The sequence below is a fragment of the Agelaius tricolor genome, unplaced genomic scaffold, assembly GCF_023055355.1.
Source record: "Agelaius tricolor isolate 1412-34295 unplaced genomic scaffold, bAgeTri1.0.p SCAF_4, whole genome shotgun sequence".
Classification (NCBI taxonomy): Eukaryota; Metazoa; Chordata; class Aves; order Passeriformes; family Icteridae; genus Agelaius; species Agelaius tricolor.
The window spans coordinates 6,261,188-6,285,418 of NW_027269264.1; the positions used below are offsets into that span (position 1 = coordinate 6,261,188).

A 24,231-nucleotide genomic window follows, 5' to 3' on the forward strand; every position below is an offset into this window, starting at 1 on the left:
GCCTCCTAGTGTTTCACATGGCACAAGACTGAGATCCAAGGGCTATCCTGTCACTTCAGCAATAACAGAGGGGGAAAACAAACAAACAAAATGCTAAACAACAAACAAGCAGCAGCAGAAAAATAACAAGAATGCCATCTAGAGTTCATGGTCTGGTGATAGCTCTGGCTGAGCACCGATTAATTGGCATCGTAACCCACTGCTTTACCAATGGGGTCTTTAGGAAGAGAGCTTTTGCAGTAAGCACTAAACATGGCAGGCAGTGTGAGAGCTCCTGCTCCACTCCAGGCATGTGTCAGCTTTGCAGTGAATTGAGAATGGTATGCCCCCAGGAGCTGGAAATTATTCAGGCCTTGGTACAATCTAGAGTGTGGGAGCAGCGGCAAGAAAACCGATGAAGGAAGAAAAATGTGCAAAGCTACCTTGTCCCGTTCTCTTCCTGCAAACAGCACGGGGAGCATTGCGTGGTGGGGATTTGTGTGGCACCAGTGACATCTGCAGGTGGGATTGCAATGACATGGTGAGAGCTTCATTTCCAAGGACGGGCCCTGGAAGACAGGTCCTCGGGGCAGCCAGTACGTGGGAGGGACGTGTTGAGCGATGCCCCAGCCCCAGGGCCCGTTCAGTGCCGAGCTCACTGCTGTAGCACCCTGCCACTAATGCAGGAAGCCCTCCCGCGGCCAGTAGAGGATCAGGAAGAGAGCCATGGCACATCTCACAAGCCTCCCATGGGGAGACGCTTGGGATTCCCAGAAAAAGCTGCTGTGCTTAGCATGCATACCCAGTGCCCTGGTCATGGCCCTTCCTACAGGAGCTCCTGGGGCACACCAGCCCTGCCAGGAAGCCACTGCTGGGAACAACTGCAGGCTCTGTGTTGCCTTGGCAGGCAGCTTGGTGCAGGACCATGGCTGGACACACAGAGCACTTGACAAGGGGCCTTACTGCACTGAACCCTTGTTGTGGGAACTGTTACTGGCTGAGAAGGTGGATGCAGAGCAGGGGGAAGGAGCAGGAGGCTGGAAACTGCTCCACAAAATGGGGAGGATATCATACTGAGCCACAGCAGACACACCAGGGCAGTGCTGTCCCCATTGGGTGTTACTCTGGTGACCCAGAGTGAGCCAGGATGCTTATGTTCAAATGACCCCTACAAGTATTTCTTCCTCTTGTAGTATCTGAGAAATCTGAACTTTCTTATATTAAAGTGAGCATCAAGTCCTCAAGCTGCAACTGAAACACACTAAACCAGGAAAATATTAGCAAAAACACATGGATAATCACATGGATAATGACACGACCTTGATGAAATAGCTTTTCACAGGACTCATATAAGGTTTCCAAAGTGTTGCTGGCAACAACGTTGCAGTGTTCAAAATTATTGCAGTCATTAGAATAGGGGAAAGAGGTCTCTGTGAAGCATTATCTCCATGGAGAAAGGTGGAGTTTCCAGATATGCAATGGGAGTTGACTTGCTGGACAGCTTTCTAACCCCCACATTGTGTGGAGGTGGCAGAAAGTATTCAGCCCTATTTAATTGGAGTGAAAGAAGGAAGATGCTAAAGTAGGGCACTTGCTCACTCTCTGAGAAGGCTTGTTTGCTTCTAAGACCATGGTTTTGGGGTACAGCACCAGCCCAAGGTGGACCCAGACTTTCACAATATTACCTTTTCCTCTCCCTGCCATCTCCTTGCCTTCTGCTGCTCCCTTCTGATTTCCACATGATGCTATTGACCCCCAAAATATGGCTGGTTTTGGGCACCAGGACTAGGTGGTTTCTATGGGCACAGAGGTATCTCACCTTGCCTACACTGAGCCTCCTGACTGACCACCCCTGCAAGGCCCCATCAGCTTCCAGACAGACTCGTTCCCAGGCTGGTCTCCTCTCCTCAGGTATTTCACTGGATTTACACTTTGCCAAATCATCCTATTATCCATCCCATGGAAGATGGATAAACTGAGAACCATGAGATAAACCTTAAATGGACTAAATCCAAATGTACCAAAGCACTTAGATAGCCATATACTGTAAGGGCCTTGCTCTTTGAGGGCCACACAGCACTAAACTCAGCTGGAAGCTCATGGACTGAGCCTGTGCCAGCATACTATAAAATGATGAGGATATGTTAGTGGGACTGACTGGAAGGGGTATTGGGGGAGAGCCACGTGAAACAAAATTCTTCTCTTTGTTGTACTGCTCATGCCAAAAGGGCATGATTTCTGCTTTTCTTTAATGCTGTGTTTGAGGAAAACAACTGCTGAACAGAAGGCAGGCTGAGCTTGTATGTGGTGCAGAGGGTAGTTTTCAAAGAAAAAAGTAATTTCAACTTGTGGGACTTGCTGTATAAAGAAAGTGAGGATTAGTAATGCAGGTCAGAGTGGTATAAACAGTGGAAAACAGAAAGATAAATAGGGGGAAATTATGCTGATGGGAATTTTTCATGGAAGAAGCCATTTCAGAAGTCAGTAAAAAGCATGATCAGGCAATGTTTCAGCAGGGGTGGAAAGTATACAGCAAAAAGCATATTTACCCAAGCTCTCTGGAAACCACAAAAAAGCTCTTGTCAGTTACAGCCTAAGTCTCACCTGCTGCCAGGTCTGGACTGTGGTGGACAAGATCCAGCTCAGCTGTCCTCCTTTGCCTCTGTTTGCTGGGTCAGTCTTCAGCAGAAGGGAATCAGGAAATAGCTGAATGATATAATTGTTCATGAGCCTCATAATTTATTGACGTGAGGACTCAGAGTTTATAAATTAAAAGATATGTCAATATAGTCTAAGCTTAGCTGGGTGTTTCCAAGGAATTTATTATAAAGGATCAAACTAAGGATTACTAAAGGATCAAACCAGCATTTCAGTACCTCAGTGGGCTCTATTTTTCCAATCTTGTTTAATCTCTTGTTCCCTTCCTGTATAGAAATATTAAATCAGTGTGGTTTTAAAATGTCAGGAGCTCAGTTTATTCTCCAGGCCCTAGGTTACCCTGCTTATGAGTCCTTGCTGAGGGTGCCCTAAAGTTCATTGCCAGACATGACTTGCTAGCTGCTAATAGTTCCCACTGGCATCTTGGAGGTGAAGTCCAACATAAAATCCCTGAAGGTGACAGCTATTTACTCTTGGAAAGTGGTGGTGTGGAAGTGCATCACATGTGGCAGTGGGAGGTGTGATCCCACATCCCCCACACAAGGTCCTGGCCCTGCGGCAGCAAAACAACTTCATCTACAGCAGAGCAAGAGCAGCACGGTCCTCTGGAGGGCTTGTGACGTGACCCTCAGCCGTGTCCTGTTGCTCTTCAGCAAACAGGAGTGTCTCAGGTCCTGCAACGACTGGTGATAGCAGTCTTTCAGGAGGTGAGTATAGCTGGCAGTCCTCCCTTCAAGAGGATCACTCATTCTAGGCTGGCCACCAAGGTACAAAGCCATGCTGCAATAGGTAAAGTGGCTGGGAGATGTCTCCCCATTGCCCACATGCAGTTAATCAGGAGCTTTGAAACCATTGCCCAGAATGGGCAGAGGTTGTAGTGGGGAAAAGCAGTCCTGCTCTCAACTAGTATGGCCATTTCAGCATCTACACAATGGGCATAAAAGAAAAGTTTTAGCCCAGGGAAGCTTTGAATATCCACAGTGCTGAAATGAAGCATTGAGGAAATAGCAAATACCAGTAACAGCATCTGTCTTGCCACACAGTTTAAAATTTACATTTATGTATATATGTATATTTATATTCAGCTGTGCTTGTTAGACACTGAAGAAATCCAGCCTGTAAAAAGTTAGCAGCAGCAATATTGCTGGAAAGCTGCCTGGACTTTCTTGCTTCCCTAGTGCCCTTTACCCAGTACCCCTCTTCAACTCCAAAATTTCCTGCAGATATAACAGGATCTGCAAAGAAAGGAGAAGATGTGCAGTATTTAAGTCTCTTAGATGTATTTTTCAATATCTTTTTATACATGTACTAAGAATACACAAAATCTACCAAGGCTGTTCATTCATTAGCTGCTGGGAGGGTGCTAGCTAACCTCCAAGTAGTATGCACTGTCTACATGAGCTTTCTCCAGAGTCTGGAGCTATCTTCTGGAACACTTTGATGCAGAGTTGTGGGGCTGGGGAACTCCAGACACATCTTCCCGTGTCTCAAGTGGAGGTGACGCCTCTGGATGGGTTACAGAGCCTCAAAAGCCCTTGCTGTTTTCCAGTTAAGGCTTCTCCAGCACTAGGACTGCAGTTTGCCCACCCATGCACAATTCTGCTCTCTTGTCCTAAGATTACACCACTGGTGCCTTTTTTCACTGGTGCCCTGAAGCAAAATGAGAAGGGACATCTCCCCCATAGCCTCCCAGCCACCCTCATGGACAAAGCTGGTGCCTTTCCCTTCTGTCTCAGGAGCCTCTCCACCCTGCCAGCTCAAAACAAGCTGGATAATTAGCCAGGTGTGGCTATGGCACATGTTATAAACAGGGTTATCCCTATTATTTTCTGTGCCTGGTTGCACAGGTTCAGAAATCCTCAGCTGGCATTGGAGTCTGTTTGCAGTGAAGACAGGGATAGGCACTGCCATGCAACCTTGTAGCCCAGAACCACCTGTGTGTGGGCTCTGCATTCACCCCCACCTGTGCTGAAGGGCCTGTGTGAGTGGGCCACAGAGGATCAGATGGCGCTCTGTAATCAAGGAGAGCTTGTTATCAAGTTTCCTGTGTTTTTCATTTCTGAGCTGCTGAGGTTGAGTAAACACACCCCACGTGAAGAATGTGAAAAGCTGCTGTCTGCTGTATGGAAAAAAGGGTGCTACGGCTTAGAAGGGTCACTGGATTGTGTATGCCATTTCTTGATTTTTGCTTTTTCTTTTTAACAAATGACTGAATGTGTTTGACAGGATGTTCTGCATAAAACACCACAAAAAATTTAAAAATCTAAATTGCTAAAACCATAGCCAGTTTCTGTACTGAGGACCCAGCCCAGCAGAGTAAACAGAGAGAGGTTGTGAGAAGTGAGTTACCATCTGCCTGCTCTAAATGTCTGGGGTATCACTGAGGGCTTACAGCAAGTGATGCCTTTGGCGCTAACTTTACCTGCCTGAAAAACGGAAATTTAGCCAGGCAAGGAGCTAGCTTGAGATCTGTCAGATGAAAACAAATGGATTACCAGGCAAGGGTGTCTCCAGAAGATTTAAAGAACTATATACCTTCCCTCCTTTCCAGAGAAACCACGATGCCTTGCACAAAGCAGAAATGCAGAGCCTGTATCTTTATGCATTTATGATGCTTTTGATGGTCTCCACCTCTCAGCCAGGAAAATGGAGTGGATTCATCCCTTTTTTCTCCACTGTCCTGATGTTCTTTTCCAGCTACTCTTACTTCTTGTAGAGTCTCAGGCTTATGGAGAGATATAGATTCCCTCTAATTGTACCTGGCTAGGGCTGAGTTATTTAGCAAAGGTCCTATCAGACCAGAAAAATCAGCACTCCTCTTTCCTTTGCTCTCCTCTTCTTCTTTCTTCCCCTTACTTCTAAGGATAGGTGATTTACTATTGCCAAAAAGTTTTCTAGACCTAAACAGAAAACAAAATATGAACTAGTCCTGCAAAATTATTTCAAAATAGCTTTGGAGAGCACCTAGGAAGGGGAAAGAAGTCTGTGGGTTTGAACCAAGTTTTTATACATTAATGACTGTTGTTCATTCAGCAGTGATTTTTTTAAATAATAATGTTTTTGCTATAGCTATATAATTTTTTCAGACTATCCACTATTATGCAAGGTTGGATTGCTTAAGTTGTAGTGCTAGGACAGTTTATTTCATCCCAATTTTCAAGGCCATTGCTGCCTGCACACTCTTAAAATTTGCAGTGCTTCTGTTCCAAACACATATATACCTTGGCAACAATTAAAAAAGGGTAATGAATATAAATGAAAAGGAGGATGTGCACACACACAAAAAAATTAATTTAGTGTGAGGATTATCTGGGCCTTATCTAAGACTGACTGCAGAATTTGTTCTGTGGTCCAACTGATCAGGCCAACACCAGGTACTGCAAGAAGCATTTTTTCCTGCTTCCATAGAGAGTACTAATGTTGAGGCATACAATTAGCTGTCAGGACTATTAATTGCCCAAATTTCTCAAGCTAAGGGGGGAAAAGCTGACTCAGCAAAAAGCACCTATCAAAGGATGCTGTGTTTTATTTTCAGCAGGGGATAGGCCCAGAGGAGACTCCAAAAAGTAAGCAGAAAATTCTGAATGGAGAAAAATAGAGAAAACCATGATGACTGGTGGTGACAGCAAGGGAATGTAGGTGTCTGGTGCTGCTTGGTCAGCCAGTGACCGTCCTGAAGGAGCCCTGGACAGTGCTGCCATTCGCAACTCCCTGCTGCTCTCCTGTGTTGTTCTGAAAGCGGTGCTGAAGCAATGGAGAGTGCCAGCCTTTTCCAAAGGAGGGCTGGCAGACCTCCCTACCCTTGTGGGGGGGTCACCCCTCCTCTCCATGCTCCATGTCAGTGTGCCCCATGAGGTCTCTCCATGGAGCAAATCCCTCCTCCAGTGTGTCTGTAGCCTGCACACCACCCTGGCCTTTGCTCTTGTGGAGCAGTGGGTGAGGCCTGAAGGCATGGGGGAAAAGGCACCCATGTGCTCCCATTGCCTATGGCCTGTGCTCCCTTTTCCTCCCAGGGGAAGCAGAGGAGAGCAGATTTCTCCATAGATGATCCCCACATGTCTGATGATGCTGGAGATCCCAAATGCCAGACTGCTGGCCCAGAGGTCTCAGTGTCTGAGGCACCTCCATGTGCACCTGTAAAGGCATGGTCTTGCATTTTATTACAGTAATGGTGCCACAGACACTGACACCAGACTCCTGAGTGTCCAAACAACATTGATGTTGTTTCTCAGAGCCACAAAACAAGGCTGATAGATGTTTTTTAACACAGTCTGGGCATTAGCTTCCACCATCAGTGGCTCTGGATCCAGCAAGCAACTGCCTTGGGCTAGAATGCTGCATCCCTGTGCCCCTGACTCTCCACACAGCTCCCATCCTCCCTCCATCTCCCCCATCCCTGCAAGCAGAACCACACACCTTGTGAGGACAGGGGCTGTATATAATTAGATGGCAGCCACTGAGGAAGCGAGTCTCCCAAACCACAGAATGTTTTGGTCACTTAGGAAGTATTTTCCAAAGGAAAACCAGCCATCACTAGAACAGCTGCTTCTCCCCAGTGTTTTCAACCAGCTCTCCCTCCCTCTGGAGCTGTAGTGGGGCTGCAGCTCCGTCCAGGATCAGACCCAGGCACTTTACAGTTTCTAGTCATGTTTCCCCACTTTACCACTGCCACAAAGCCACAGTGGAGAGGATGATCTGCACATACCAAGTAGGAAGAGGAGGAGTTAGAGCTGATTTACCACCTTGGAGGCAAAATGCCTTGCCAGGCAGGGATTGTAAATCACAGATCCTAATAGCAGGCTTAAGGGAAAGAGATGAGGAGGGCTTACTTGCCCACATTGGATTGCAGTCCTGGATCTCAAAAGGACCTCTTCAGACAAGGAATGCTGAAGACCAAGTTCCAGAGTGTAGCCCAGGTCCCCTAGCATACTGAAATCCCTATGGCAACTCTGTTCAGAAAGAAAAAGTGATGGAATTGCTATAAATGGTTTGAAGAAAAAAGAAACAGCAGAGGAATGTAAAACATCACCACAGAGAAACATAAAACAGCTCTGGTTTGGCCAGATTGACAAACTTTGAAGAGCTGGTGAAACGTGCTGACTATTCCTCTAGTGGGCCTCCAGACAAGACCATTCTAGGGAAAAATGCCCTAAAACTGTGTGGTCCTTCTCCAGTAGGCTACACCATTGTATTTGTGTGCTAAGATAGTCTCTGATTCTGTACATACATTTTTCTTAAATGTCAAGGACCACTCTCTTGAGGCTCCACCAAACTTATGCTGCATGAACATATTTTAAAGCAGATGCAAATGTCCCTATAAATATTAGCACTATAAAAACAGGGGAGTCTGAAAAATTACTCGATAATAGTAATTTTGAAAATTTTGTGGCATCAAATGAATATGGTATTTGTGAAAATTGTTTTGCAGTAGTAAATATTTTGGAGCCTGAGCTAAACTCCTACTTTAGCACTTACTGTTTTGAAATTACTGACATGGAAATATATCCTTCCATGAGAACTAGTTCTAAAAAGTACATTTAACGTGAGTGAACACACAGAGTATCCCAGACATGTAGACAAAATTCATGAGATCACTAGGAACATTAAGCACAGTTCATTAGCTATCTAGGCCCGAACAGAGTTGGCTGAATAAGCCAAGCAGTCTGTATGTGCAACGAAGTGTGGAGGAAATATATCCCTCATGTAGGAGTGGAGCAGATTATAGTGTCTTGAGCACAGTGACTGTAACACACCTCTGCACTCCAATTTGATTCCTTTGCACCAGACCCCGTGTCCCAAACTGAAGCTTGAATGGGACAAGTAATTTTTCTCGCCCTGTAATTCTGGTGGGAGACACAAGGCTCCCTGGGTGAACTGAAATGTAGTTAGGTAGAAAGGTAGTTCCTTTGGTTGCATTTGTTGCTTAAACTGGTCACAGGCTGATGCTGTGGGGTATTCAGTAAGGCTGTCTGGAATTTCTGTCTTCTGGATATATTTCAGGGTTTGCTGAAAAAAAACTGTCCCCCTTCTCAAAAAAAGCTGAAGAAACTAGACACCTTTTGCAGCTAATCTGGGAAAAAGAAAAAAAGGCAGCTGTTGGCACAACACACAAAACTTAGAGCTGGCTAAAAGCCTTTTGGTCTAACAAAAAATTCTCTGATGAAGGTGGAATTTTCTAGAGCAAATCATTCTAGTGGTCAGTTCCCCACTCCTTACCCTGTTAGATCCTGTACCTTTCTTTCTGTATTTGAAATATAAGCCAAAAATTATTGCAAACCAAACAGAGTGAAAAAAAGAAACTCTTGAGCCATGGCATTGAGTAAATGTCACCTGAGTCAACAAAGAGTCCAACAGATGGAGGCTTTAACATTGTTTTTTCAAATTCATCAGTAATTTATTTTTAAAGTAATGACCATAAATCTTCCTAGAACAGATTGTTTTTCTGCCTGTTATGATTCATTAAACCAGTACAGAATGAGATCATTATCATTTAAGTTAGCATTTTTGAGACTGCCAAATATCCTTCAAGTACTTCCTGCAGCTGGGACTGCAAGCATTGTCCTTGGAGCTGGCAGCCTGCTTGCACCATATCCTGGTCCAAGAGCTTCTTGTGCCTCTGGCTAGCAGCACTGCTGTGCCCACGGGGCCCTGCTTGAGTGGGTCACTTTACCTGCCCCTCAGGCAGCAGAAAATTGTAAACTGACTTCAACCTGCAAAGCTTGAGAGTCTATGGAAATAAGCACCTGAAGAGATGCACAGCCATCTCCCTGAGGAGCTAGGGCTGGAAACTCTTCTCTTCTCCAGAGGTGGACTCTCACCCACCTCAGCCTGCAGGTGAGCTGAGGCTGATTACTGAGACACAGCAGTCATTGATGCCTCTGGATAAATTGCCTCCTCTTGCAAATTCCCACATTGTAAAGCCAAAGGATGCAGCAAGCAGAGTGGCAGCCACAGGAGATAGGTTACCAGAAATAGACTTTTCGCCTTTTAATTTCTTTTTGGTGTAATTTCCTGACTGAATTATTGAAACAACAATGACATAAGGGGCATGATACAGCAACAGGGAAGACAGAAGCAGGTAAAAGCAAAAGAAACAATGTCATATTTGTGTAGAAAAAAAGAAAAATGAGCTGGGAGTAAAGGGGAATTCACAAATTATCTGATAAAAAGGCACATAGCCATTCCCTGCCCCCACAACCACTTTGAGAGTTCTCTGACACATGAAGGACACCAAAAGAAGAAAAAAAACCACCCAAAACGTCAACAAACAAAAAGAAACCACCACCCCAAATTACAGCAATTACTTGATCAGGGCATTTTCACTTCCTATTCTGGGAGAGAGAAATTCCCCAGGTCATCTGACCTCTGTTGAAACTACACCAGGAAGAGGAGCAGCAGCAGTTGACGAGTGCAGGGCGTTCTCTGGCTGTACAAAAGCCTCCCATGTCTGAGCCAGAGCTCAGAGCAGCGCAGGGATGTGCAGGTGTGTGTACACATAGCAAGGTGAGCTGCGAGTATCCTGCCAGCCAGATCATCTCTTGCACAACTCTCCAGTCCTGTGCAGCCCAGCAGACCTTCTGCTGCTTGTTTCTAAACATGCCTCCAGAGCAGACCTTCTGAGGAGCTGTTTCCTCGCATGCTGTTTCCTTAAACGCTGCTGAAAGCAGCTCTCTCCAAGAAGAGGTGGCAACTAGCAGCATGGTGGGAATAATGTCAATGAGGACGTGGATTGAGCCAGTGGTCGCGGGTTCCCAAGTGGCCAGTGCCTTCTACGACACAGCACTGCTGCTGGTAGTGAAGAACTACTACAACCAGACCAACAGCACTGCTCCCTCCCACGTCCTGGAAGATGCTCAGCAGAAGGCTGTATCTAATTTTTATATCATCTACAACCTAGTTCTGGGCCTGAGCCCACTGGTGTCAGCCTATGGCTTATCCAAGCTGGGGGACAGAATACATCGCAAGATCCCCATCTGCTTCCCTCTTCTTGGTTATTTGGGCTCCAAAACTCTCCTGCTCCTCCTGATTCTGCTGGGCTGGCCAGTGGAGGTGATGTATGGGGCTGCTGCCTTAAATGGGCTGACAGGAGGCTTCACCACACTTTGGGCAGGCATCATGGCTCTGGGATCCCTGGGGTCCTCTGAAAGCAAGAGGTCTCTGCGGCTCATCATTATTGAACTGGTATATGGCCTGGCTGGCTTTCTGGGAAGCATGGCATCTGGCTACCTCTTTGTTGGCTTCAGCGACCGCTACCGAGAAGGCACCGTGCTGGTGTGCTGCAGCATTGCTTGCTATGCCTTTTGTCTCCTCTACAGCATTTTTGTCCTCACAGTCCCCAAGCCAGCAGCTTCCTGCCCAGCCAAAGCCAAGAGTGCAGAGGAGGTAGGTGGTCAGCTACCAGAAGCAGTGGTAGCAGGGAGCTCCCAGCCTTCAGAGAACAGCATTTTCACTCCAGTGTCACCGTCGAAGCTCATCATCATCCTGCTGTTTGTGGCAGCAATACTCTATGACCTGGCTGTGGTTGGTGCCATGAACGTACTCCCACTGTTCTTGCTCAGGGAACCTTTAAGTTGGAATGCTGTGGAGATTGGCCATGGCAATGCTGCTGGGTATGTGATCTTCATTACCAGTTTCCTAGGAGTTCTTGTGTTCTCCAGATATATGAGGGATGTTACCATGATCATGATCGGAGTAGCTTCATTCAGTGCTGGCATCCTCATTATGGCCTTCGTGCAGTGGACGTTCCTGTTCTACATTGGTGAGTTGAACAGTCATGCACATGAGCAAATACAGCTGAGAAATGGTTGTTTCAACATCACTGGAAGGGCTTTTTGCTTTGCTTTGTGGCAAATTTGCAAGCAGGGAGTTAGGCAGATCATCACAGGAACAATTTGCAAGAAAGCATTCTTTTTAGTCCTCTTTCCCCACATCTCCCTTAGTACTCTTAAGACTCAGCACTCAACAATATCCTGAGGAGGCATACACGTCTGCCAAGGATTAGTTTAAGGCTCATTGACTTGTAATTCATCAGTTGGTCACACACCAGATCTGAGCAGAACAGTGTTCACACTCTGGGAGACTGGGAATTGTTGCTGACTCCCTGTACTAGTGGGATTGCACCACTGCAGCAATAGGAAGCACTTGCTTCCTTTGAGGCAAGGCTTAAGGCTACAACAGAAGCAAAATGGCAAAGGCTTCCTATTATGGGAACATCTTAAGGTGTGATTTATTTTTGTCATATGAAGGCACTTACAGCTGATGGGAAACTTAATGAAACATTGGTGTTGTAAAATACCACAATAATGTAGTTTACAGATCTCATACTGTTACATAAATTACTAAGGGACAGGTAAGAATAGATAGGGCAGCATCCCATGATAAAGGAAAGGGAAGTTTACTTCTGGGAGCTAACCTGTGATGAAAAACAAAATCCAAGAACTGCATGCATTGTGCCAGAGCTATCTCACAGAGTATTATCTATTGCATGACTTTAAGGTTTTGTTTCTCAGAATGAGAAAGACACTGGAGATAAATGCCCTGAAGTGCTTTTTCTCTCTGTCCCTACAGGGAATGGGGAATTGAAAAGTAAACAAAGTTTTTCTAAAGGGAAAGATGATAGGATATTGTATTTGTGTACTAAGCCAAACACTGAGTGAAAATTTTAAGAGATTATGTTTGTTTAGCCAATCAAGCTGGGGAAAAAAGATTTAAAAATTAAGTAAAAAATAAAAAAGCTTACTTAATAATTAAGCTTATTTTCATCCTGAAGGCCTGCTGCTATGCAGTGTGTTGGATGCTTATTCCCTGCATTGCAGAAACACCTTGATACACTAGACATGGACCATGTTTTCACTGAGGCTGGTTCTGCTGACAGGAAGGTAATTCCAGCTCCCCACAGATTTTCACAGTAGAGACAGGCTAGAATACTGCAAGCCAGAAGCACCAAGATGCAAGACAGATGTAGCATTATAAAAGTACTGTTCCTGTCAAGGCTGTGTAGCACAGAGGGCTCTCTGCATGTTAAAACTTAAATCATCATCCTCATGGATCTCAAAGGAGAGGGAGGATCCCATCCACGCTGGGATGTCTGGCTGAGAACAAGAGACCGTGTCTAGTTTGGGCAAAGGACCTCTGATAATGGGAGCAATAGGTGGCTTTTTTTAGCAGACAAAAGGTGAGACAAGGTGTCTGTCCAAGCCAGTGGCATATAATCTTCAAAAGCAGTGGCTGTGCTGGATCACAAAGAGCAGATACTGGTGATAACTCATAATTCATTGCATTACAGCACGGGCAGTGATGCTCTTTGCCCTCATCCCCTTACCAACTATCAGGTCCATGTTGTCCAAGCATGTTGAAGGATCATCCTATGGTGAGTATTTTGGTTACCTTACCAACCAAAACCCCCTGAAATCCCTTTATTCAGCCTAGAATACTAAGAGAAAAGTAAGTTATTGCTGCAATCTGTGCTTTGTGTAATAATACCAGAGGAAACGATACCACAAACAGGAAGGGAGAAGCAGAGAAACTTGCTGGACAAGATTCTCACATCCAATCTTCTTGTCCTTGGTTGCATCATCATTTATCAACAGAATTTTCAGCACATACTTCAAAACATTACAATTAGTGCATAGTTCAAAGGTAGGGAAAATAGCTGAGGTGCTTCTCAAAAACACAGTACTGCAGGGAGAGCCAAGAAAAGCAGGACATTGAGTTGAAGCACTGTTATAGTCGCACCATTTATATCTGGCTTCTTTTGCTTCCATCTTTGGGAAGGATGGATTATTTTAATCTTTTTTTCAGTTATGCTTTCTAAAGATTTCTTCAGGTGTTTGCAGTTTGTTCCTGTCACACCTGATTTAACTACAAAGAATAGCTTTTGCATAAAAATTGACCCTTCTTGGAATAGTGGCTGGAATTCTTTTCCATTAAATTACATAATAAAAATTAGTAAAATGTATTTTACAGCAGCATATTGAGGCCTACCATTTTTACCTTACCCCAATGAGCTAGATTTAGACACAAGATACAGGACTGGCCATTCATTCAAACAGCACCACAGGCCCAAAACTGCTCATGCCTCCTCCAAACAAGTTTCCTCTGCATCCTACACATCCTTTTCCTTTCTCCCATATGAACACGACACTGCTCAGTCACCAGTTCATTCCTACTGCTTGTGCTCCCTCAACATCCACCACAGCAAAATCATCTCCCTGCCACAAACAGCACAGCTCACATCCCAAATTAATCACTATAAATCAAACATTTTTAATCGCCACCTTGAGCCATATGGGCTGCACATGACGATGGTGTCAGTCCAGACCTCGAGTAGGACCCTGCAGCAGAGCAGCACTTGCCTTCTGGTTGCAGTTTCACCTCCTGGTGCTGAGTGGCTGCAGACTGCTACAAGGGCAGCAAGCTCAGCACACAGCCCTGACCTTGCCCCCAGTCTGCAAGTCCCAGCGGGCTTATTTCCCTTTCATCCATTTACCATGACAGAAACCCTGCAGTAAAGATTGGCTTCAACTAGAATTCAGTTTCTGCCTTTCTTCCACATGAAATATCATACAAATCACACACACATCCCCATTTCAGGCATTATTGTAATTTCAACCCTGTGAATCACTTTTCTGGCCTAGGCCAGAAGCAGACCCTGACTAAAATGTCTCCATCATCCTGAAGATGTCAGCTCTAGACTATTTTTCTACCTCTAGGAAAAGGAGCACTTATTGAGCAGTTTATTGCTGCTCTTACAAGCAACTATCTTTATATGTAGACTGTTTAAGCAGACAGTTTTCCAGTTGAATCTTTTGTCCAACACCTAAAAAGAAAAATTATTTAATTGCTGTCTAGAACAGAAGCAGATAGAAGCTCATGCCATGTGGTGTTAGTGGAGCAATGACTACACAATTGTGATCCTGGATTTGCCAGGGAGATACCACAGCTGGTTTGTTAATCTCCAGCAACAAACTATGTTCTTGTCTTACAGGTAAGGTGTTTGTCCTGCTGCAGCTGTCTTTAGTCACCACGGGAGTAGTGACATCTACAGTCTACAACAAGATCTATCAAAACACACTGGACTGGTACAGCGGCTTCTGCTTCATTTTGTCTTTTCTAGTTGGCTGCCTGAGTCTCCTCCCTTTAAGGTAAGAAATGGGAAAGATTTTGTTGAAAAAGACATGCTGTATTTTCTCTGTACTTCCTGATTCTAGGTCTAAAATTTATAAAGTAGATAGGAAAGAATTTTAAAAAGAAAACAACACCCCACACCAATTGAATTTTTTAAAAAAGGGGAAAAACCAAACTTGCAGAAATGAGTTAACAAATATCAAAGAGATTCAAAGAATGAAAGTTGCAATGTCTAGCAAGTGCTTTTTTAAATCTTATTTTTGTTTAATGTAACACGAATTGCTGTAGGAAGAGTATCTGGCAGTTTAACAGATAATCCTGGGGACAAAGCATTCACCCAAATGTAATTGTTTGGTACTGTGAAAATAGTAGTAAGTAGAATGAAGGAATAACCCTACACAAAGTAAAATGTTTTTTTAAAATTCCATTAAATGTTACTTATCCATTGAGAAAAGAATAATTTCAGTCTTCCTCAAATGTTTCAAAGAGACACTATTACCACAGTGGAGGAAATGGTTACTTTTCTGATCCATTGAATTTGCCCAACTGTACCACCATGGAGTGACTGCGATATACAATTTCAGGAACAACTTTTAAGCACAAAACCAGTTTAATCTGAAGAGAGAAAGCTGAAACAACCCCTCCACCTACTTTTACAGAATTCTTGAAGGATCTCCCTCCAAGTCTCACTTTGTCCATTAGAGCCTCCCCAAGACTCTCCAGCTTGTTGCTTTACTAGAAACGGCAAGATTCTTTCTGTATAAAGTGAACTGTGATAATGTCAGTATTTAATCCACGTAAGAACAATATCTTCATTCAGATGTAAGGCATGTACTGGATAGGCTAATGCCTCACTCTAGGCAAAATTCTTGCCTAGCTCTGCTGTAGTTAAACAAAATAGAGTAGTACAAAGTCTGAAAGGACAAAGTATACTGACCTCAGCTGCACCACCTAGACAGGAAGCAGAGCCTGTAAGGAAAGCTCCTCCACCACCACCTCTGTTTTATCCAGAGCATCAAAGGCTTTCTGGGGTTGTGAATGCATTTGACAATCAGTGACTTCAGGACTACTAGTGTGAGGAAGGCTACTTCTACTCATCATTCCACTGGGTCTGCTTTCCTTCTCAGATCTTCCAGACACAAAAGACTTGTTTCTTATATGCAACCCTCTCTCTAACAGGGGTCACTGCTAGCTACTCAAATGCTTTTTAATACAGGTTCCAAATAGAAGTACTATTACCAGTACAAACACAGGTTAATAAAGTGAGGGATGACAGATGGTGCCAATGTCACTGAATGCACACAAGAGAGGCTGGCAGACCATTGAGAGGAATGCCATTAGCACGCAGCCAGCTCCAGATACCCCGGCAAAGTTTAAGACATAGATGTGGAAAGAGCAAACTGCAGTTTGAGAAGGTAGTTTGCTAATTCTTATTATCTGCATTTTTTATTGTTCTTTACAGCTTTGTGGCCATCAAACAACGGTCAACCACTGGCTCCCTTGAGATTCTGACTGAGTAACAGAGGCATCTTCTGGTTGTTATCATTAGTCTCTACCAACACAATAGGATACGTAGCATTTGTATTTCCACTTCACAGCATGCCACAACCACTGAGCCACTAAGCCTCTCGCCCAGGAAGAGATGTTTTCCTTGTTATTTCTGCAGCACACACCTCATCCTGCAGAGTATGTGCATTAGCTATTGCACACCAGCAGTCCTCAGAGCATTCTGCTCTTTGCTACACTGGTCAGCAATACCAAAGAGGCACAAGGATATAGGCTAGAAATGAAAGTGGCATTTCCAGACACATCGTTCAGAGAGGAAGCGGAAAGCAGAGGATTGGTTTTCCATTCCATTTCCTTCTTGTTTGTTCATTCAGAAATCTCAGGGCAGTTCTGTGACTCTGGCTGATGAAAGAGAGCTGCAAACCACATGCCACATGCAGAGGTCCATCAGCACGACACACCAGCTCTCCATCTCCTGCAGATGTTATCAGCCCGGCCAATTAATGTTATGTACAAGACCATTAAATAGAGAAATAACACCATAAAAATATGTAAGATTAACAGAACTTTAGTAATCCCTACAATAAAACAACCCTGAACAGATGTTCATGTCCCTGATTTCTGGGAGAATGTCACACTGGACAGTGCTTCAACAGAGCTCATGCAAGGACTAAGACTCAAGAGCTAATGCTGGTGTTTCAACTCATACCACCACAATGTGCTACTCTTGTCACAGGTAAAGAACAGCTAAGTGCAGCACACAGCTCCTACAGGATTTATGGAGTTGTACGGACACTGATACCATGTAATAGTACTGTGTTACCAAAGCTTTTATCTGGGTTGGAAAGGAACCTCATACCATACAGCAGCTAGCATGAGATGATGTCACATAAATCCAAACATTAGTCAAAAGTGTGGCATATCTCACAAGGATATGTCTGCTTACATATCACAAGGATATGTCTGCTAATTGAACTAAGAAGGATTAAGTGGCTTCCAAGGTCCTGGACTAAGTAAAGGAAAGTTAAAAGCCCTTAAATAACTGAAATAATCTGGAGGCAAATCAGGCAGCTTCTGTTTGAGCCAGGGGTATAGCAAGCAGAAGTCAGTTCATCATTACACAATCCCTGCCTCTGAGGAAGTTGCTGTCACCCTGTTCCCCCCCATCCATCCCCCCGCCCCCGCAATCTTTCCTCAGCTCCTTCACTTTCAGTATCAGAAGTAATGCAACAACAGGTCAGATGATTTCTATTTAGATCAACCATGGAAAATTTTACAGGAAGGGTATTTCTGCAGTAAGATAGTGAGCTGCTGAAAAAAACAAGCACATGCATCATTTCACCAGTGAAGACCGCAAAAAATTGAAACTTTATTCTAAGTAAAGGAGTCATCTTTTAATACATTTATTGGTCCATTCCATTAAATTAATTGAGGTAAACAAATGGTGCATTTTAAAAAAATTTACACAGTAATAGAGAATTACAAACAGTTTTACCTCAAAGCATTTTTCTCCATCAATACTATCTCCATAGTAAACAATGCACAAAATATATTTAAAGAGATATATGAAAGGATATAGAAACATGCCAGCACCAGAAGGCAAGACAACATTTCCTAGCCTGCGAGTCTGAACAAGAGCATTGTTGCCAGATTTGACCAAGTACAGGAAACAAAAGCCTCCTTCCCATTTTTACATTGTTTACTAGCTAATTCACACAGAGACAAGTATTTTCACAGCTTTCATTTTGTATTTTAATGGTATGAACAGTGACTCTAGTTCTGGTGAGTAGGTTTACAGAGTGAAAGCAGAAGAGTCTGGACAAGGAACCAGCACCGTTTGGTCCCCATCACTGACACCTTCAACACAGTGTGTGAAGCTCACAGCCAGCTTGCCTTCACAGCTCTCCAGACCTTAGGGAGTGACAGAGGGATACAGTCACAGAGAAGCGAGAGCAAGGACGGTGCTTCTTTATTTTTGTGTTCTGTACAAAAGCCCTTTGGCTCTTATTGTAAGACTGGCCCTCAGCAACCTGTCTCCTTGCGCAGTGGGAATGTTGCACTGGCCATAACGCTGCAGCTTGATCTGAAAGTATGGATACACATCCCAGCACCAGGTTAAGGTAATGGTTTGCTTCAAAGCATAGAATACCAAGACCTTCAAAGTAGTCTAGGACATGCTTGTCTTAGCATGCCATTTACATAAGGGTGATCTACTTGTGCCTCTTTGGAAAGCTCATTATTTTCTGCAAATTCACTGTGCTTTAGGCATGCAACCTTAAAACCTGTCCAGTTCATTACTAAGTACTTCTGCAAGTCAGATACTTCAGCAGGACTTTCAAGTGCTAAGCAGAGAAATAAGCACTGCCATTTTCATTTGTAAATTGGTTCGACAGTACTCCCAAAAAGTTTTAAATGCCACATTCAGTCTGCCAGAAGGCAAGTTTTTTCCTGTGATCCCCAGTTTTACTTCACAAGAGGAAAAAAAAATCCAACAAGTAGTAGCAACTTGCCTGTCTTTAAAAAAAAAGTCCTGATTTTCCCTATGTGTTGTTGTAGTAAAAGTTTAATACACCCAAGGAAAGAATGTTCTACCTTCAGAATTTAAGATGACAGAACATCTAACGAGCTAATTTAGTCTATACAATTTTGTACAGTGATGATCAGGACAAGGATTTTCAACAGTCTGCAACAATAATCATAATGATATCCAGTTAAATTGTGCAAGTTTAACAAAAGCATGGCTCCTGTTAAAATAATGAACCGTCCCTGCTATCTGGGATAGAATTCTTTTGTACCCTTGCATCTGCAGGACTGACAGCTGAAGAAATGTTTCATGAACAGGCTATGCAGAGCCACTGCTTCAAGGCTACTGCACAGTGCCTCCACAGAACTGTCTCTGCCACTCCTGCTTTGTTTCTATCAGTTATTCCACTACTTTATCCTCAGAATAAGTTTTAGTGCAGCAAAAATCCAAGTAGATTTCAGTGAAGAATCCATACTTTATTCTTTAATATAATTCACACCAAAACTGTTTGTGTCTTTAGGGCTACACATATTACCTTTTCATTTTTCAATGTATACCTGAAAAAGCCATGATGTTTTAACATCTATGTTTATTGCAAGATTTAGATCCTGATAAAGGTATACATGAACAATACATGGTTCATACTGAGCACAGAAATGAGCTCAGTGTCTGCTTTATTGTGCTGGTGCCTCTTAACAGAAGAAACAAACACCACAGAAACTATACAGAAGTAACTGGGCAGCAGTGAATTATGCATCCCCTGCGAGGGCCTTGCCCCGGTTATGGATTATGAGCAAAACTGGGCTGATTTAAGGACTGCTGAAAGAACCACATTTTAAACAGGCTCATAAAAAGGGCACCAACTACTTCTGGTGTCATTTTGGTGCACATGCAGAGAGTCATCTTCAGTGACTTAACATTCAACAAGTTACTCAAAGATGAAGCTCCTGCATTATTCTTGCTTCCCTTTACCAACATCTTCTGTTTCTCTCAGGGAAGTGTAGACCATCCAAAGTAAAGACTTTCATTCTATAAGGACTACAGGATCACATATTAAGAGTTTTACTGTCAGTTCAGGACTCAACTTCCTTCTAACAACAGTTATGTGATACAAGTGTCACTCTGCATCTTACAGGAATTTCCTGCAACTTTTGTACTTTTCCTGACTGGCAAGGCTGCCCCAAACATCACAATCAGGATCCTCCCCACACCTCACCCACAGCCTCTCCCTCAGTCACCTTGTGATTTACAACAGCTCTTCATAAGAACAGACCACTCCACAGTCTGTAGAAACTGAGATCCACCTATGCACACCCTTATTACACTGCAGCAAATCCTCCTGCAGAGGATTCTTCCTTTGAATGCCAGGTTTTACTGCCCTAGTAAGAGCTTAAGAGGTTTCAGTCCAGATCATGTAAGGTAGCTTGATCTTCAGCAGCTCCAGCCTCAACAGTTACATGCTGATTTGAGCTTCACTTGGTACTCTCCACTGTCCATTATGCTTCTCTTGAACAGCTGTGATGTTAATTGCTGAACTCCCCAAAAGCAACACCCACTTCAGTTTGACATAAAGCAAAGCAGGAAGACTCCCTTAGTATTGTAAGGCATCAGATGAAACCACCTGCAGGAAAGAAATCACCATTCTTTCTACTCATCTTGTGCTGTTTATTTTACTAAGATGGTGGGAAGACCAACTAAATATTAGTTCAAGTTATATTTTGCTTGAGTCCCAGTGATGTTGTAGAGTCAATTACAAAATTCCATTTATTCCACGTTCTTTTTGAACTAATTCAAAAAGCATGTTGATCTTTCTTCGTGGAAAATGGGGAAGACTGTAACCCTAAAGGACAGACTGTTGGATAGCATGCAAGTGCTTATTCTAGATTACTTCAAGATGATGCCCTTAAGTACTTCCCCTGAAAAAGAGGAGTCTGTGATTCTGAACCTAACAGTAACTTAAACCAGAGTTCTCATTTACACCAAAAAGTGCATATTGACAAACTGATCTTAAACAAGAAACATAGTTTGTTTAGTACCACAGAGCTGACAATAAGGCTGAGCCAAAAAGAAAAATTTCTTAAAATGTCTTATATTTTACTTTTTCATGCAGAGAGCACCATCTCATTAGCCTGACAGCTACCACAGTGCTGCAATAACTCATCTTGAGAGTTCCATAAAGCCACCAGGCTGAGAAGGGTGGCTGCATGTTCAGTTGGTGTTTATGAAGGAATAAATTCTAAATCAGACTAGTACTTGGTGGGTACCTTGTTACAGGAGAGCAGAGAAGTTCCACAAAATCAATCACTGCTCACATTCTTTGCAAGAACGTTGCCAGAGAACAAGTAATCACTCCAATTTAGAAAGTAAGCACAGAGTTATTTATTGCCCTAAATCTCAGTATTACACTCATGTGAGTCCCAACCCCCTGCACTAGGATTGTTAAATCACGGCAGCATTCCTAAGGCCTAAGGCCATTAACACCAAGCAGGCATTTACTTGAGGTTGGATTGCAAGAGCAAGGACAAAAAAGGGACTTGCAGAAGCAGCTGCAATTCTAAAGGCCAAGAGAAGCTACTAAGAAAATAGATCTGTAACAAAAGTAGCCCTAAAAAACTTGCCATGTGGTTCAGCAGAGACAGGTATGAACCTAATAGGGTACCCATCTATCCCCCACCAACCCATTTAAGGCAAGTTTCACACACTCTGATGCTTGGTGGAAGGAAGCATTTGACACCTTTTGGCTTTTGGCTGCTGCAAATAAAGCATGGAGAAAGAAAAGAGTTCTACTTTTACTACAGCAGGCATCTTAGGTGACCAAGCCTAAAGTGGCTCTAGTAAAACCCATACATAAAGCATGGTATAAGAGATCTCCACCATGCAACTTCCAGAGCTAGCTTTGGAAAATTAAAAGACCCATCCTTCCCCATTCCCACAACCCCTGAAAGGCAGCAGTCCAACTCATTCCCGTAGCTAAGCTGGTTTTGATCCCCAAGTCAGTCACAAGTACACTTCAGTCAACTGACATTACTTCATAATCACCAAGGTAAACAAAGATACTCAGTATGAACCAACAGCATGCCACACTCACAAAAACCACAGCTCATGCTTCCATCACCAGCCATCTGCAGCTGGTGCTGGTATGGTCTGTCTAGAACCAGCCTGATTCCTGGACAGAAAAGTCTACAGAGACCATCTCATCCAGAGGGAGCACACAGGTGGTAGCAAAACAGAAAATATTCTTTCCCAGCCTTTCTTTGTCCATTCAAAAAAAAAAAATAGAGAGAAGGATTGGTTAAAACAGAATGGTAATAAAGATGTCATTTGGCACCTTGCAGTAGAGTTTTATTTTCATCTTTTTAGTGTTCCATTCATCAGTTCCTTCCAGACTAGAGAGGTAAATTTTATCAAGATCCCCATGCACTTTCTCTGTGAACCCCAATCACTCCATAGAATAAAGAAGGAACCATTCAAGATAACTCAAAAAGATGAAACATGCCCCTGTTTAAACACAAAAATTCAGGAAAAAAATTTCAAATAGGCTGGAACAGATACTCTGAAAAACTAAGTGCAGCTGTCATTTCAGTTAACTTAACAAAAAGAGTCCTCCATACAGTTCCAGTATGACTAGTGGTACTGAGCACAGAAGTGCTAGACTGTCCATGAAGGTACTTCTTATTTGGTCTCTGGCTTGTCTTGCAATAGTGGTATAATTGACTCCCACGCCGTAAGGCACTGAAGAAAGAAAGATTTACAAAATTTAATTTATATCAGTTCATGTGACTTCTGACCAACCCTTCCAGACCAACAGCATGCAAGTTGAAGAAAAGTAATGTGGGTCTCTACAGATTATTACAGAAGTGGGAAAAAATACCAGAATGTCAAACAGCAAGGAAGCATTAGAATAGCTGCACCTTCCCAACAAATTCAACAAATTCAAGTTTTCCAAAGTCATCAGCTGGCCCAAGCCATTAAAAATCATCAGAACATCCAGGATTTCCAAATACTAACCTAGATTTTTCTAGCTGAAGAATATCACAGCTTTCAGCTAGGCAGATGAACTGTTTTGAGTAGAAATGTACATCTTTGTGGTGTGACTGTGGGTGAAGGCTGATTTGGACACAATAGCAGCTAACAATCCAGCAAACTTATTTGAAAGAAAACATGCATTTAGGGATGTTAATTCTGAGACACGGTGTATTCCAGTATGGCTCTGGGACTCAACTCCACTACAGGACAAACTGGTAGTGCCTGGTATAGGGAACTGTAAGTGTAGTTTCTGGGTTATTAGAAAGCCACTCCAGGCTTTGGAGTCATTTCCCCAGACACATACACTTACTACAATCCTTGTACTGTATGTTGTTACTGTCTTTCAACCACATAGAGCCCAGAAGTCAAAGTGGGCAAATGCAGACTGTGAAATCCAAATTATTAAATGCTGAAATGGGGCAAACTCATCAGCAGCTCTTATATCCACAAGTCATTGTTGACAGACATCCTCCTTCTAACCTTGCTGATTGTACTGCAGATGAATAGAGTACTTCTAGTTGTGTACCTTGAAGCGACTGGACACTTTCTGACCAAAAAACCCTCTTGCTAAAAGCAAAACTAATGTACAGATCTAACTGTCAATTGCAGAGGCACTACTGGATGTTCAGTGAAGTCTCTAATATTCCTCTCCACAGCAGCCTTAGAACTGAGAGACCAGGGTGAAGGAAGTTCTGTGTGAGCAGTTATGAACTATGATTGGAAGGGGAAAAGGTACTGCATATAATATTACATGGAGAGGTAACCTAGCACAGGAAGAAGCTTGTAAAACAGATGTGTAAACATGAATAGACAAGATTAAGTATAGTTTACTAGGCAATGCATAAGCCTAGTAGTTCTAGAAGTGTTTAATATTTCATAAATATTTAATACACCTGAAGGGGGCTTATGAGACAGTTGGAGGAGGACTTTTTACAAGGGCTAGTGGTGATAGGAAAAGGGACAGTGCTTTAAACTGGAAGAGGGCAGGTTTAGATTAGACAATTAGGAAGAAATTCTTTACTTTTAGAATAAGAAAACACTGGAACACCTTTCCCTGAGAAGCTGTGGATGCCCCATCTCTGCAAGTGGTTTTGGTTCATACTGGATGGGGCTCTGAATCACCTACTGTAGTGAAAGGCATCCCTACCTCTAGCAGGAGGTTGACACTTACATGACCTCTAAGGTCCCTTCCAAACCATTCTGTGCTGTGATCTATGGTATCAACCACTGCATTGGGCCGCACTGTTCTAGCACAAAAGAAAATTAGATTGGAAGCATATGCAGTTAAATGTCAACGTCCTTTTAATTAAAAATAAAAAAAATCTAACACTAAACCTCAGGTACAAATACACGAACTGAAAAAGGGCAGAGGGCTAGCTGTTTTCAGGACTAATATACAAGGGACAGAATGA

The 24,231-nt window shown here is 43.3% G+C and overlaps 2 protein-coding genes across 2 annotated transcripts in view; one reads left to right on the top strand and one right to left on the bottom strand.

Moving 5' to 3' along the window:
* The first annotated feature begins 9,721 nt into the window (after positions 1-9,721).
* On the top strand, positions 9,722-17,612 carry SLC46A2 (solute carrier family 46 member 2). The gene is made up of 4 exons (XM_071424441.1): positions 9,722-11,395; positions 12,923-13,006; positions 14,624-14,780; positions 16,226-17,612. Exons 1-4 carry the CDS (start codon positions 10,336-10,338, stop codon positions 16,281-16,283), a joined length of 1,359 nt encoding a protein of 452 aa, XP_071280542.1. The 5' UTR covers positions 9,722-10,335; the 3' UTR covers positions 16,284-17,612.
* A 2-nt stretch (positions 17,613-17,614) lies between these two features.
* Positions 17,615-24,231, bottom strand: part of SNX30 (sorting nexin family member 30) — a 52,902-nt gene continuing 46,285 nt past the window's right edge. The window contains exon 9 of the mRNA XM_071424442.1: positions 17,615-22,525. Within this exon, the coding sequence (XP_071280543.1) occupies positions 22,466-22,525 (60 nt within the window). The 3' untranslated portion in view covers positions 17,615-22,465. The remainder of the gene's footprint in view (positions 22,526-24,231) is intronic.